The sequence below is a fragment of the Eubalaena glacialis genome, chromosome 11, assembly GCF_028564815.1.
Source record: "Eubalaena glacialis isolate mEubGla1 chromosome 11, mEubGla1.1.hap2.+ XY, whole genome shotgun sequence".
Lineage (NCBI taxonomy): Eukaryota > Metazoa > Chordata > Mammalia > Artiodactyla > Balaenidae > Eubalaena > Eubalaena glacialis.
In genome coordinates this window covers 110047979-110063869 of record NC_083726.1, presented here as the reverse complement: position 1 = coordinate 110063869, position 15891 = coordinate 110047979, and the positions used below count along the sequence as shown (strand labels likewise).

The 15891-nt window shown below is 36.2% G+C and overlaps 1 protein-coding gene across 1 annotated transcript; it reads right to left on the bottom strand.

Annotated features, from left to right (window-relative positions):
• Nucleotides 1-614: 614 nt before the first annotated feature.
• Nucleotides 615-10564, bottom strand: CLEC4D (C-type lectin domain family 4 member D). The gene is made up of 8 exons (XM_061206688.1): nt 10537-10564; nt 8651-8743; nt 5706-5810; nt 4821-4972; nt 3650-3765; nt 3215-3363; nt 2228-2392; nt 615-646 (listed from the first exon to the last, which is right to left on the bottom strand). The coding sequence occupies exons 1-8, from the start codon at nt 10562-10564 to the stop codon at nt 615-617; spliced, it is 840 nt and encodes a 279-aa protein (XP_061062671.1).
• Nucleotides 10565-15891: the final 5327 nt, after the last annotated feature.

Genomic DNA, 15891 nt, shown 5'->3' with positions numbered 1-15891 from the left:
ATCATTGAATGGGAAAATTCAACTGAACAAGTGAATATAATATATTAGCTTTCTTTACAAACATTTATTTCTCTTAGGCATAAGTGACAATCTGTGGTTTTGAAATCAATATGCCTTTAAAACAAAAGTCATTCAACCTGAAAGTAATCCAATAAAAATATCTTCAACATTCTAATTTCTTTTTTTCATCTCATAAACATCAATGAGGAAACATTGAAAAACATATGGAAATTTTTTTGTTCATTGTTGTACTTCAGGTGGCTATAATTATCTTACATTTTATATCAATATTGAAAGACATATAAAAATATTAATATATATTATTTCACCATTTATAATTTAAGTTATACAACTAACTCTGTCTTCAAAGCTTGGCAAGAAAAGAAACAATTGTTAAGGGTTTATTTGCTAAAGTAAAGATCATTAGAACCTAAATTATTTATCAGGAAAATTCTTCTTTGAGAAGGAAATCATCCAATTGAAACTGTTTTTAAATATTGTACTTTATAGGACTACATAAATACTTAGGCACCAGAAAACCCAAAAAGTTGCAAAAAATAAAGAGTAATTAATCATTCATATTCCCAAGACCATATTCCCCAAATAAACAACTGTTACGACTTAAATACTATTGCCATTGGGGTCCCTAATTTTTTAAAAAAGAAAAATCACTGTACTACATCTTATAAAAATGATACATATTTATTATTAAAAATTCCTACAGAGCACAATTGTATAAAGTTGAACGTGAAAAAAATTCAAATCCCAAGTTGATATAGATAGTTAGAAATCATACAACAGATGAGTCTTATAAAACATTAAATTTAATTTTACTTGAATTTAACGAATATAAAAATTGAGGTGAAATTTAAGAATTCTTGAACTTCAAGAATTTTATAGGCCTTATAGATTACCACAAAAAATTTTTTCCTGAAGGATCCCTAAAAGAAAAATGATAAGGAATCAAGTAAAATGTTCTTCCTGCTCTCCTATTTCTTCCTCTTCCCACCCCCTTTTTCCTTTCTCAACAATACAGCCCTAAAATCATTCATTGGATGGGGCATAGCTAGGTAGCTTTTGCATGTGCCTGTGTGGATGCATGGGTGGAGATATAAACATATATAGATATACATATAAGAAACCGATAATCATAGTTACTTTGAAGAGACATTTAGGGGTTCAGGGTGGAAGAGAGATTCACCTTATACTTTTATTAATGTTTTTTACTGTTTGCCTTTTTAATGCACACATGCATTACATTTTCAAAGATAAAAAGTGTTTAGATTTTTTAAGTGTTTCAAAGTTCTAGGACTATTGCAATGTCCTAAAGAAATAGGCAATTATTTTTATAAAATTACTATCAGCTGTCTTAAAGAAATTGTGAAGACTAGGAGAGGTGCCATGAGAGTTGAGAATAGATTGAAAGGGACCAAGTGTGGAAACAGGGAGAACAGTCAGAAGGCCATTGCAATAATCCAGGTAAGAGAGATGGTAACTTGGTCTGTGATGTTAGCCATGGAGGGAATGAAAAATGATCAGCATCGGGAGAAATAGATTAGAGGTATAGATGTAGACACAGATGTACAAAACCACAACCAGGTCATATTTTATTGACAACTGAATCTTTAAAAACAGTTTTATACGAATGAAAAATGGATAATATTAACTATACAAGCCTATTATCATTTACATAAATTTACTTCAACAAGTTTTGTAGATCTGTGCTATGTAATTTATGGCTAACACAGTTAAAGTCACTTGGTGCTATTTCAGTTAAAAGTATCAGCTTTAAACACAGACGCACACAAACACACACACAATCAATCAATCAATCAAACACGAATATTCCAAACTTACAAAATCACTAATTTACAGAATAAATACTGTTTTTAAAAATAGTGGTAAGGAAGTTAGGTTAAAAAGCTGTCGCTTGAAATTTTTTAGCTTGGATGCAGGAAACATCAGAAAAATGAAAATATGTAAGAAGACAGCCCTATTTTGTTGATGTTGGATATGACTGCTTCACAATTAAAACTACACACATCGCAAACGCATAACTTCAGGTTGTTAAAGCCATGATTTCCTTGCTAGTTTGAACTGCAGCTTTATAGCTCTAAAGAAGCATACTAACAATTTACATAAATGGATTGAAAATATAATTTTTTTCTGATTCAAATTTAAAATACAGAAACACTAATACAATGTTGCAAGAATAAAGAACTATTACCTTTTAGCCAAGAGGCCACAGCACCTCCAGTAACTCTCCCATAATACCAAAGGGAACACATTTCACTTGCTATGAAATGTAGATCTGGGCCATAGTCCTGTTTCTGTCTTACACTAGACATGTGAAGGTGAGCTCTTTGGCTTCCCAAGGGTTTTGTGTCCACAGCTATAGAATTAAAGGAGTTTGGTAAAGGTGGCCTGTAAGGGACTTTTCCACTCAAAAAGAAATTAAATCAGCTTGAGACTCCCCACTATGGGAAGACTTTTAAAGTGGAGTAAGAAGTAAATTTTTGAAGTGGTAAATAGACTTTTTTTTCTACCTGGGTAATACCATAATTCTAACTATTCTATTCTGTTATTCAGAAAATATTTTGCTCATGGAATTTCAATCTAATGACATACTATTAAGAAGTCTGAAAATGAAGCATCAGACAATAAAAATGTTGCTTAAAACCTTTAAAGAGTTTGTGATATTTGGGTTAAAAACAATGATACACCACTACCGGTAGTCATATCCCACCTTTGAACTTTAAGTGCTAAGAATTGGAGCAGAGGAAACAATGACTTACAGATTTCACCATTCAAGCTACTCTTAGATGTGTTAATCAATACACACTGACTGAAAAGTAAATACCTTGAAATACTATCAAGAAAGCAAATTTAATGAAAATTGATTCTCACAGAAAAATATGATTTCTTCCACCAAAACACTACACAAAAACACATTATCTTGAATGAATTAAACAAAAATAAGTAAGGCCATCATGACTGAAAATGTTCTATGACTGAGAATGTTTTCTCTGTTCCCACGATGCATGTACATTCTTCCCTAGTCTAATTGGTTCTTCTTTTCTGTCCTCATAACAGGGACCCCTTCCTAGGCTTCTTGTTGAAGGTATCTTACAAATGTAAGATACCTTCAACAAGAATGTATCTTACAACTGCATCTTACAAATACAAAGGTATCTTATTAAGTGGTTAATCTTACCTTCTTGTTGAAGGTATCCAGGTATCTTACAAATCCTACTTGTCTTAAAGTCACAAGGAAAATCATTCCAGGCCCATTTGTCTTTGTCATTAACAAAGACAACACATTTTTCTTTCTGGTAATTGTTGGGTTCACCCTCGTGCCAGAATCTAAAATGTGTGTGTGTGTGTGTGTGTGTGTGTGTGTCTATACATGTTGGGTGTGTATGGTAGAGGTCAGAGGACAAGGCAGAGAAAACGCTCCTAGTGAAACATTTACAGCTGCACTGTCAAACACAAGCATAGTAGTCTAGTAGTATAGACGTTACTCAACACACAATGCTCTATTCCGAGTAAGTTTTTTACATTGGTATACTCCACCCCAAGATGAATTCTGCTTGCTGTCTTCTTCTCACCTTTGCCTATAAAGCTCTTTTGCCCCAGTCAGTATACTCACACCATCTGTGGGTTAAATGGTGTCTTGTCCACCCAATGCCACTGGCCTTCAAGGTTCTCATCTGTAAGTCCCAGGAAATATGAAAATCGTCTATCCAAAAATTGAGTGATAACGTTCTGCATAAAAATGTGAATTTTTATAAGTATATTTGCCTTTATCAGGTGATAGCTGTTATGTTAGGAACAGAGGAAAGAAGTCAAATAAATTATTAGTTAAGCACAAAAGCATTGGCATCAGATCTGTTTCCACATCCCGCCTCTGGCGTTTATTCCATAACGTTAGCAAGTGCATTAATTTCACCAAATCCCAGTTTTCTCAACTCCAAAAGGGACGACTCCACTATTTCATAGAGTCACTGTGAAGATTAAGTGAGATCAACTTGCAAATCACTTAGCACAGTGCTTAATAGGATTAGATTTCTAGGAACTTTTATTTTTAAAATTGCCTTCATTAATTGTTTGTGTATTTCATTAAACTCCATTTTATTCAGGAGCTGGTGAACCTGTAGTTGCAAAGCCATGGAAACAGAATCCTCCAGGAAACCCTGCTAACCAAGAATAGAATCTGAGTCATGGTATCACACATATATGGAAATACATCACATGAGGAAATAAATTTCAGTTCAAATTGAATTTACCTTGAGATTTTTTTTTTTTTAGAATGACAATCATACTTCTGAATTATTTTTCCTGTGCTCTATTCTGAGAAGCTATTTCAATCCTGATTAACCATTCATTTATTTACTTACTCATGAAATATTTATCAGGACCTATCTAAGTGTGCCTAGCACTGCACAGGCCACTGGAGATGCAAAGATGCTTAAGGCATGGTTCCAGCCCTCTACAAAGTAGGACTCATTGGAACACTGAAGTAAGTGCCATGGTCACACGATGCACAAAGTACCACAGAAGTGTCTCCAAACTAAAATAGGAAGGATGGAGCATAGAAGGTGGTCAGGGTAGTTTTCTGTAGAAAATAACACATGAATCAAATCTGGGAAGACCAGAAGAAGTTGGCCATGTGAAGAAAAATGAGAGAGGAAGAAAAGTCTTTCCAGGCAGTTGGAAGAGATGAAGCAAAGGCATAGAGGTATAGCAGAGCATAGAAATTCCTCTTTCTCTGCAAAGAGATTCAAACCAGCAGAGAAACTTATGTAAGCCTCTCAACATACCTGCTCAGCTTCTGTGCTGATGGTGGCCAGATGAGCCCCCATCCCCATACAGTGGCTTTCACTCTGAGCCCACGTCTTGTTGTCATTAAAAGGAAAATAGCAATTGGACTGGAACACTCTCCAGCCCACAAGACAGCAATTCCAGGTGCCCCCTCGTGTGAAGATTGAAAGGAAAATGAGTTACAACGCGCATGTCATCTGTAACAGATTGCATAACTATTTCACTACCTAATATCCAACTAACATTTATGAGAATAATATCAGGATTACCAAAGTCATTCTGTCCCTCCCTTTTTAAAAATCCTGAAAATTACATTTCTAATTACCTTCTAAACAAAAATATCTGAATTATATAATGACTATGAGAAAATTACAAGGTCTTCTCTTAGAAGACATGATCGTCTTTCAATATCCCTACATCTATTTACGACCATATTTAGAGTGTTTTCATAGCAAAGGTTTTTGCAGGACATTTTATCTGAAGGAGGCAAAGAACCTGCTAAAACGCTCATGTGTTTCCTCCCTTTCACCCAAATGAGCCTTTACAAATTCCAGAATAAAAGAGACAAAGACCCTTTGGCAAAGCTATATATTCTAGGAGGAAACAGTCCTTATATGTCTGAATCAAAAGAAAATGTTAAGTTTTGAATGCCAAAAATGGCTCATAAATGTGTTGTTCATATTCTCTGGTTAGCTATTCAATGGATTACAGTCATGAGAAATAATTCTATCTCAATTTACTGATGTTCACTCTTGTGCCAGATTCTCATCTTATGCTCTTTTAATCTCTCTATATTATAACGTATAAACGATATGCTTTAAATCAGGTTATGAATTTGAATGGAAATAAGAAGGAAATTGTCTTATGCTCTCTGCTATCCATACCTTTCCATTCTGGTTTCTCTCTGAAGCATGTCAGCTTTGGGTGGTGCTTTGGGAGCCCTAACACCCCCATTCCTTTCTTACAGCATAGAAAGTTGTGTTGAGTCACTGTGAAGGAGGAAAAAAACTTAGTTTCCTTTTCCTATATGACTACTTACTTACGGAAGTGGGAGCTGACTGCTCTAACCTTTCTCTTACCCTAATGGTTAAGAGCCCCACCTTCTCTGTTCTTCCTATGCAGTTCCAGCTCCAGGTGAATTAATTGAAAGGAATTGTTGAAAATTAATATTTTTATTATCATAGTGTCCATTTTGTGCTTTTGGGGGTAGTTTTGCAAACCTTTATGTGCATGTGCTTTTAAGCATATTTTTCTCTCAGGATTTGTGTTAGAGTGGAGATTTTTGGTGAATACTGGGATAGTTCTGCAAAGTCCTATGAGCCTTACACATTAATCTTTTCAATATTTTCACTTTGAAATATAACCAAATCTAAAGAAGTGAAAAACATAAATGTACAGTTTATCAAATTATTGTAAAGTGAACATTACAGGACAACTACCCAGCTCAAGAAACACAACATTACCAAAACCCCAGGTGGCCTTCACATCCCAAACGCAGCTCCCTCCCTTTCTCCTAAAGGTAATCATGCAATGGTTTTTTCATGCAAAGGTTTTCTTTTTTTTCACAGCTAAACTTCAAATACTTTTATTCTAGTTCATGTTTAAATTAAAATCTTCAAAAGGTATATTTCAGTTACCCCCTTCCAACATCTGTGTTCTTATTGTTATACATTTTGCATATACGCATGTTATAAACCCTGAAATACATTTTTATTGTTTTTGTTTTAAATGGTCAATTAATTTTTAAAATTTTTAAATGAATAAAAATATCTTCTATGTTTGCCCACATATTGACAGTTCCTGACAATCTTTATTCCTTTTTTTAAAAGAATCAATTTTCCATCTGGTATTAATTTCCTTCCACATGAAGAGCTTTCTTTAATAGAATGCAGTTTTGCTGGTGAAGTCCCTCAGCTTTTTTTGGCCCGAAAATTATTTTGCTTACATTTTTGAAGCATATATAAAATTGTAGACTTTCTTTCTTCATACTTAAAAGGTGTAATGCCTTTGTTATCTGGTTTGTTTTTGTTTGTTTGCCTGCTTTTTAAAAAAAAAATCCAGACTAAAAATCTCTGTCTTATGACTGGATGTTTAATCTATTCACATTTAATGTTATTTTTATAGTTGGATTTATGTTTTTAAAGAAGGACACCAGGCACACAGAACACAAAAAGTAAAATGCCATGGCTTTTAAAGTAATCACTTTGTGCTTTGTTTCACAATTTTACCACTTAACAACATATCCCTAAACCATACAGATCAGATTTGCCTGCTTTTGAACTTTATATAAATGAAACCATACAAAACTTATTCTTTTGGTTCTGTCTTCTGTTCAGCATTGTTTCTGAAATGTATCTATGTTGTTTCATGCAAGCATGACTCATCAGTTTTCATTGCTGTAAAGTGATCTATTATCTTAATGAACTAAAATGTATTTATCTATTCTTCTTCTGGTAGATATTTGCCTTGTTTCCAGTGTTTGACTAGCGTGAACTATGTTGCTCTGAGCATTTCTGACCATGCATCCTAGAGCACATAAGCATGCATTTCTGTTGGGTATACACCTAGGAGTGCAATCGCTGGTAATAGGATATATGTATTGTCAACTATGATAGCGGCAACCTTTTCCAAAGCAGTTGTACTGCTGTACACTCCCACCAGCAGCAATTCATTGAAGGTCTAGTTGCTCCACAGCATCATCAATAATTGCTATTGCCAGACTTTATTTATTGTCATCCTCGAATGTTTGCAATGGTATCTCATTGTGAGTTGAATTTGCATTTCCCTGAAAACTAATGAAGTTAAACATATTTTTATATGTTTATTAGGCATTTCATTTTTTTCTTTTTTATAATGCCTATTTAAGACTTTGCCCATTTTTCTGTTGTATTGTCAGTATTTTCCTATTGATTGGAAAGAATTGTTTTTATATTCTGTACACTAATCCTTTATTAATTATATGCATTACAAATATCATCCTGTGGCTTTGTTTTCAATCTTAGTGGTATTTTTGTTGTACAGTAATTCTTACTTTAATGTAGTATACTTTGTTGATACTCTGTTTAATGGCTAGCACATTTGCTGACTTGTTTAAGAAATCATTCCCTGTCTCAGGGACATGAATATAGTCTCCATTTATTTTCTAAAAAGTGTTTTTAATTTGCTTTTTACATTTTGGCCGATAATCCAACTTACATTGGTTTTTGTAAGACATAAGGCAGGAGACCAATTTCGTTTTTGAAGTATGGATAATCAATGTTCTCTACCACATTAATTGAACAAAACTGTCCTTTCCCTACAACTCTGTACTATCCCCTTCTGTTTTATATAAAAAGTTCATGGAAGATCTGTAACAAAGCTCTCTATTCTTTTCCTCTGGTCTATTTGTTTACACTTGTATCTATACTATATTACTTTAACTATAATAACTTTATACAATGTCTTGATATCAGAAAGAACAAGTCTTCCAGCTGTTCTTTTCAAAGTCAGACTACAGTCCATCTGAAAATTGTTTTTTGCTGGTTACTCTTTACTAGTGAGATGCAGTCCTTTGAAATCCTGGTCCAAAATGGAGAATGATTTACTACAGTCACCAACCTTCACATGTATAGAAATGGTCTAAATTCCATCTTTCATTCCCTGACACAAGGCAGCATCATCAAAGAATATAAGGTCAAGTATGTAGCTCTGAATATTAAATCCAAGCCCCTGAAGGCATTCTGGATTGGTATGTTGGGGAAAATCATGATAACAAAAAGTTTAGGGTAACTTTATAAATGGTGTTTGGGTAAATAATTCAAGGAGAGCTCCACTTTGGCTAATAACTTACCCACGCAACTTTCAGTAAAACAGGCACTTAGAAGTGACATGAAAAAAATAGCAATGGCCCTAGGTATCAGCTGGGAATGCTGGCCTCCTTCTACTAAAATAAAAAGAAAGATGAATAGGTCATCTTCTTCTCAGCCACAAGAACTAGGGAAGCTAATTCCACCAAGGAGAAAACTAAGGATGAGATCACCCAAAATATTTTAGATCTGGAAGAGAGCTTAAAGATTTCCCCTGAATAAATCAATTTTAGAGCTCACTGATAAATAAATAAATAAACAAAATGTAAACAATTTTTTTGTTTGTTTTTTCGGATTAGGAAAAGGCTTTTTGTAAGCAAGACTCAAAACCCAAAAATCATTACAAATGGATAACTTGAGTACATAAAAATCAAAGCTTCTATACAACAAAAGTAATGTTAAAACACAAGGAACACATTGAAGAAAAATCGTGTCACAATGCTAGTATCCAGACTATAGAAAGAATTTCAAAAATCAATTTGAAAACTGAGCAAAAATTTGAGCAGGAAATTTGCTGAAATTATCAAAAATCCATTAAACAAACTAACAAAAAGCATGCTCAGAGAAATGTAGGCCAAAATATTATGGCATTATTTTTCATATATCAGGTTTTAAAAAGTAAATTGAAAATATGTAGTGTAGCAAGGCTTAGGGGAAATAAACATTCAGTGAGGAACTAAATGCTACTGCCAAACTGTAAAGTGGAAAGCCTTTTAGACAGGTCAACTTAGGAACACTTATCAAATTTTAAATGCATTACATTTGCCACAATTTCAATTCTAGAGATCGAGCCTATAGAAATAACAGGATATTCTTGCAGTAATTTTGGAAATAGAAAAAAAAAAACACCTGGAACCTAATACGTGCATGTGTATCATCAGTAGCAGAGACTCTAAATCATGGTGAATTCATATGATGAAATTCTACATATCAATTAAAATAATGATGTATACATGTATGTACTGACAGAAAAAAAATCTCCAAAACATATTGTTACATAAAAATTTGATTTTCGGACTTCCCTGTGGCGCAGTGGTTAAGAATCCACCTGCCAATGCAGGGGACACGGGTTCGAGCCCTGGTCCAGGAAGATCCCTTATGCCACGGAGCAACTAAGCCCGTGCGCCACAACTACTGACCCCGCATGCCACAACTACTGAAGCCTGAGCGCCTAGAGCCCGTGCTCTGCAACAGAAGCCACTGCAATGAGAAGCCAGTGGACCACAACGAAGAGTAGCCGGCGCTCGCCACAACTAGAGAAAGCCCGCACGCAGGAACGAAGACCCAACACAGCCATAAATAAATAAATAAATAAATTTATTTTTAAAAAAAAGTTTTAAAAAATGTGATTTTCAGGACCATTGTACATCGTGATCCCACTGAAGTTTGGGTGGGGTGATAAACATTAATTTTAAAATTATATATTTCTGCATTCATTCTGTATATTTCTCAAAAGCATTTTTTAATATTCTTGTAATACAAGTCCATTTGTGTCACTTGAGTAGAACATAAAACGAGATAAAGTCAGAGCCTCAGGTACACTGTTTCCCCAGTGTTTTTTCTGTATCTTTCTTCTCTCTCTTCCCTTAAAAGAATCTTCCCAAATTACTCTCTTTCTTTTCATCTTACTTTTTATATACTTGGTGTCCTCTCTTGCCCCAGTTTACATTTCATAAAGAAGTTTCTACTACCGGAAATCTTTGAACTGATGTCCTTCCTCTTCACCAAAGTCATGTTCACTTTCTTCAACCTCCTCCTCCCCATCACCATCTCCAATGTGCACAACTACAGCTATCATCAATTCATATTTTAAAATCTTAGTCATAATTAAATATGCTTCTTCAAAACTAAAAGGAGAAAAAGTACTCACATTTATTTTGTGGTTCTTCTTGCCCCATTGTGTGTTAAATCTCTTACGGTTCAGAGGTTGGGAGAAGCAACAGCCTCAGCAGCCTTTTATGTTTTTTCTCCAGGGTGTATTTCTGTGGATAAAGAAATATATTCAGAAATTCTTTAAGAATTTCTATTAAATTCTTAAATTCTATTTAAGAATAAAAATAGACATCAGGTTCTGGTTCAGGATGGTGTCATAGGAGGCTCCTAAACACATTTCCTTCCATGGAGGCACCAAATCTACAGCTACACATGCAATAATTCCCTCTGAAAGAAATCCAGAAACTAGTTGAGTGACTCCTACATATCAGGAAACATGAAAAACCCAACATCAAAATGGATAGGAAAGGCTGAGACACATTCTCAGAATAAACCCCACACCTGGCACAGCAATGTACACAATTCCCAGCTTCTCTCTGAGGAGCAAAGGTTTTGAACCCAACATTTACTGCCCCAAATTTTAAGACTTCCATCTGAAGGATGTTGCCAAAAAAACCTTGGCTCCCTGTGCACCGATGGCGAATAGCAATACGGAGACAGAGATTTGGAGGAAAAGAAATAGAGAGGATTTTTATCTCTCTGCCAGGCAAAGGGGAAGACACAGCAGGCTAATGCCTCAAGAACTGTGCCTCCCTTCCCTGGGGAATAGGGAAAGGTTATATAGCCAGGGGCTATATAGTGGTCTGTGGCTATATATTGGTCTGTGGTAGGTGATAAGGCTCAAAGTAATTAAGGTCTTGCATTTCTTTTCTTCTGCAAATTCATGGCCAAAGCTGGCTCAGCAACCGGGTCCGGTGTCCTTGAAGTTATCAGCCAATGACCTTCTTTCTGAAATGAAGAGTACTACAAGGGAGTATAGGGGGAGAAGAAATGCCACGTGCAAAGGATAATTCATATGGAGTCAGAGAGTAATCAGCTTGGTGAAGGACAAGTCTAGCTACAAGTGTTTGTTAGTAGTAACAGCGAAAGAATAACCAAGGTTGCTTAACTCTTTGAGGCCTGTTTATGTCGTTTCCCCAGCCTGTTCATTGTTTCCTTATTTTCCTTGTTTATCAGAAAAGAAAAGCCTCATTTCTATTTTTGCTGCAACAGGGACACACCTCTGGAAACACCTACCTCAGAAAGTGAATGGGGCTTGAGTCCATGAGACCAACAAGACAATCAGAAACAAATCTCAACAAGCTCTTGAGGACTCTGTGGCTAACCCCTCAGGGCTCAGCACAGAGACAGCAGGCAGAAGTGCCCGTCCCCCAGTCTTTCCATGAAAGAGGCTTATTTGCCTATCTTAAAAGCTGCCCCCTGAGGATTAGGCTCCTAATTTAGCACATGTCCAGGGGCTGACTGTGATCCTCCCCAGAAACGAGGGAGGCTGGCAGAAGCCATCTCCATGTTCACCCTTTGCCCCAGTCCAGATTGCAAGTATCCCCTGAAAGGAGATTGTGCACACATCTGGATCCCTGATTTTTGTGGCTGCCATCCAAGGGATACAACCCTGGATTGCCCATCTCTAGTTGTCACTGGGATTTGCATTCATGGGTCCCGCAGGACTGTAGCAAACAAAGAAACAGTTCTTAATCAACTATGCCCCCATAGAACCAGCTTGCACATACATCTGGCACCAAGCTTTTGCCACTCCACCCAGGAGACACTCTCCTTGATGGCCCAGCCGTGGTGGCCAGCAGAGCTTGAGCTCCAGGACACTAATTAGTAACAGAAAAACAGTAAAGAGCAGAGTAAAGAGCAGACAATAGAGAAAGGATAGTTTCTTTAATAAATTGTTTTGGGAAAACTGACAGCCACATGAAAAAAAAGAAACCAGACCACTTTCACACCATACACAAAAATCAACTCAAAATGGCTTGAAGACTTGAATGTAAGACCTGAAACCATAAAAATTCTAGAAGAAAACATAGACAGTATGCCCTTTGACATTGACCTTATCTTTCTGGATATGTCTCCTCAGGCAAGGGAAACAAAAGCAAAAATAAACAAATGGGACTCAATTGCTTTTCTTCCCTTCCTACCCAATTAAATATGTATGTTTCTTGCAACCTTGGTTGTACAGGAGTCTTTCTGCCAGTTTCCATTAGTTTACAGTGAGAATTGTTCCACATGCAGATGTATTTCTGATGTATTTGTGAGGGAGGTGAGCTCCACATCCTCTTTCTCCACCATCTTGATCTCCATCTCCTCAAGTTTATTTTCTGAACACAACAGTGTGAAACCGGAATTCAATAACAGAAGGAAAACTGGGGGAAAAACCACAAATAGGTAGAGATTAAACAACATGGTCCTGAATAACAAATGGGTCAAAGGAGAAATCAAGACATATTTGAAATAAGTGAAAATGGAAACACAACATACCAAAACCTATGGGAGTCCTCAAAGGCAGGTCTAAGAGGGACGTTTATAGAGATAAATGCCTACATTAAGAAACAAGAAAGATTTCAAATAACCTCACTTTACAGCTCACCACAGGGAAGATTTGTGGTGCACGATCAAGAAGAAAAAGTTTCTTATAAAGAACAATATTCCTTTTTCTCCCCTTTGTTTTCCGGGAAGTGGAGATACTTGGAGTGATTAGACTAGAGGGCAGGTAAAGAGATAGAGGGGAGATTTCTAAAGACCTAGTTATGAACCAAAGTTGTCACATTCCAATAACCCTAAGAACTTGTACTCTGCACTCTGACAAGTCCCCAGAAATGGATAGAATTCAGAGGAGAAAAACTGTTCAGTTAACCTAGAGAAGCTGGATTGCGGTCACAGGAGATCTGATGTCATCCACCACCCAGATCCCATGTAGACTTGAACAAAGAGACAATCAGTAGTGACCAGGATGCACTGAAGACTTCTCTCTTTCACTAGACAACACAGAAGCTTCCTGGATTCTCCTGCAATTGCAATGAGCGAAAAGGAGCCCCAAGATGACTGAGACTGGGTTTCCTACAAGGCTGACATAACAGAGTCGTAGAATCAGATTTCTTTTTCTTAAAAATTGTGGAATTATTTGCACACGTAAGTTTGAGGACAAAGAGTTATACCTACTGCAACAAAGAAAAAAACACAGTGTAAAAGAAACAGTAGATCTAAACCAGGAGAGCCGTGAAGCGAAGTCCATGTTTGACAACTGTGAACAGGTATAGTGAGTCATGAGTCCAGTACAGAGCAGCAGAGCAGGGTTCGAAGGAAACCAGATTACAGCTGAACGCCATGTAATAGACTAATTGGAAGGGCTGAAAAACAAGGGTATAATAGAAACAGATTATCCAAGGAAGAGTCATTAGCAATGCCAGGAAAAAAAGTTATATGAGAAAGTAGAGTCCAATTAGGAAGAAAATTAAAATGTGGCTTGAGTTAAAACAACTTCTGGAATCTAAGCAAATAAAATCCATTTGACCTAAGTGATAGGAGCAATCTCTTTTAAACAAATCAGAATTGAGACATGGGACCCATAGAGAAGCAAACATAATCTTAGCCTATCTTTTGACCCAAAAGAGTCATGATCATGTAAACATTTCTTGACTAGAGTTAGCCTCTGTACAAAACATGGGAACTTGATCATGGCTGTAGTATAGAATGTAAATGTTAACAACCTTGACAAGGTAAAATCAAAAATGTAGCTGACAGGACTTCCCTGGTGGTCCAGTGGTTAAGATTTTGAGCTTCCACTGGAGGGGGCATGGGTTTGATCCCTGGTTGGGGAACTAAGATCCCACGTGCTGCACAATGCAGCTAGAAAAAAAAAAGTTAGCATAAAAAAGTGTGACTGAGAAAAGGTAAGAAAAGTGTGAAGAAAGGTGAGGGGAATGTAGGGGCAACCATTCTCATTTTAATAGAGCTATAACAAAAAAATAAAAGGTGAAAAATATTATTTAGAGTTGCACAAGTAACCAATCAGTTAATAGCTAAAAGTAATAATAATCACCATATAATTATCAAAATTGTAAGGAAGGTGAAAATAGAAAGTGAAAAAGAATGAGGGGAGCAAGGAGTACTATATTGTAATATTCAGAAATAGAGATATTAGTATTATTTAGAGCCATGGGGGGAAAAAAATCACTGGAATGTTAAAAAAAAAAAATGCTAAAATAATTCACCTCTGCACAGTAGGGTTAGGGTAGAGAAGGATGGTGTGAGAGACCTGCTTTCCTTCATGAACTCTTTTGCACTATTTGAATTGTCATCCTGGGCATATTTTATTTGACAATAGGCCTTTATGATTTCAGAGTTTGCATTCTTCTTATTATTCCATACTACCCAAACTGGCAAGTATATAAGTCAGTACAAGAGATTAGAGAATTAAGATGGCAATAGCTAACCTCTCTGAGTGCATCAGAGCACAGGAATGAAGATGAGGAATCAATTATACAATGTCCAGAAAGCATGTCTAACTCAGCCATGATTGAAAATATTGTCAGTCTCTGAGGAAACCAAAACCTGGAGTCGTGACTCAGCAGGAGAACGTTCAAGCCTTGGTCATACTTGAAATCAGACAAGTTATAGCACTGAAAGTCTTGATAACACATGTTTTTAGGTACAGAGAACAGCCAAAGGAAGGGATTAGAAAGGATAGAATTGAGGGTCAGTTGAGCAGTTTCCAGCACAGGGTCCGAAATTCAGCAAGAAACCAGAGCCAGACTTATGGGCAGAAAAACTGAGACAGAAACCTGATCATATTAAATGGGTGTATTGGGGAGTATTATGAGGATAAGGTAAATAATTTCAAAATTTACAGACAATGCAAGTAACTTGCACTGTACATCTCAGGTCTTTTAGCAGCAAAATTAATTTCAAACCTACAAATTAGGAGCTGATGTCCTTTATGATTTCTCAGGTCAATTCAGAAACTAAGCAATACTAAGTTTGTAAGAGGTTGATATTGGTGAATAAAGCTGGAAAAGGCTGGAGAAAAGAGTGGCTGACAAGTAAGGATGCTTTGTAGACTGATTCCTAACAAGATGGTCTTACAGGTTGTCTTTGATTCATTATCCAGATCTTTTGTTTAGTGTGTCTGACATAACAGCACTCCTGACATTGTACGTCAAAACTTGGACTTTATCCCTAAGGACAATTCTGGCCTTTCTTTGCTCCCTCCTCAATGAGGGGTCATAAAAATAAAATTAGGCCAGTTATTTTAAGGAACTTTGAAAACTGTCATTGGCCAGGGCAGTGTAAGTTGTGTTGTATGAGTAGTCACCACCATTGTTGTTATTACCGTGCAGGAAAATAGTTTCTTTTGCACAAATGTTCTTAAACTGAAATCATGCAAATGAGACCAAAATGCCTCTAATGGTAGTAGTGAAAGCAGGATCACTCAAGTTATTTGGAAGCA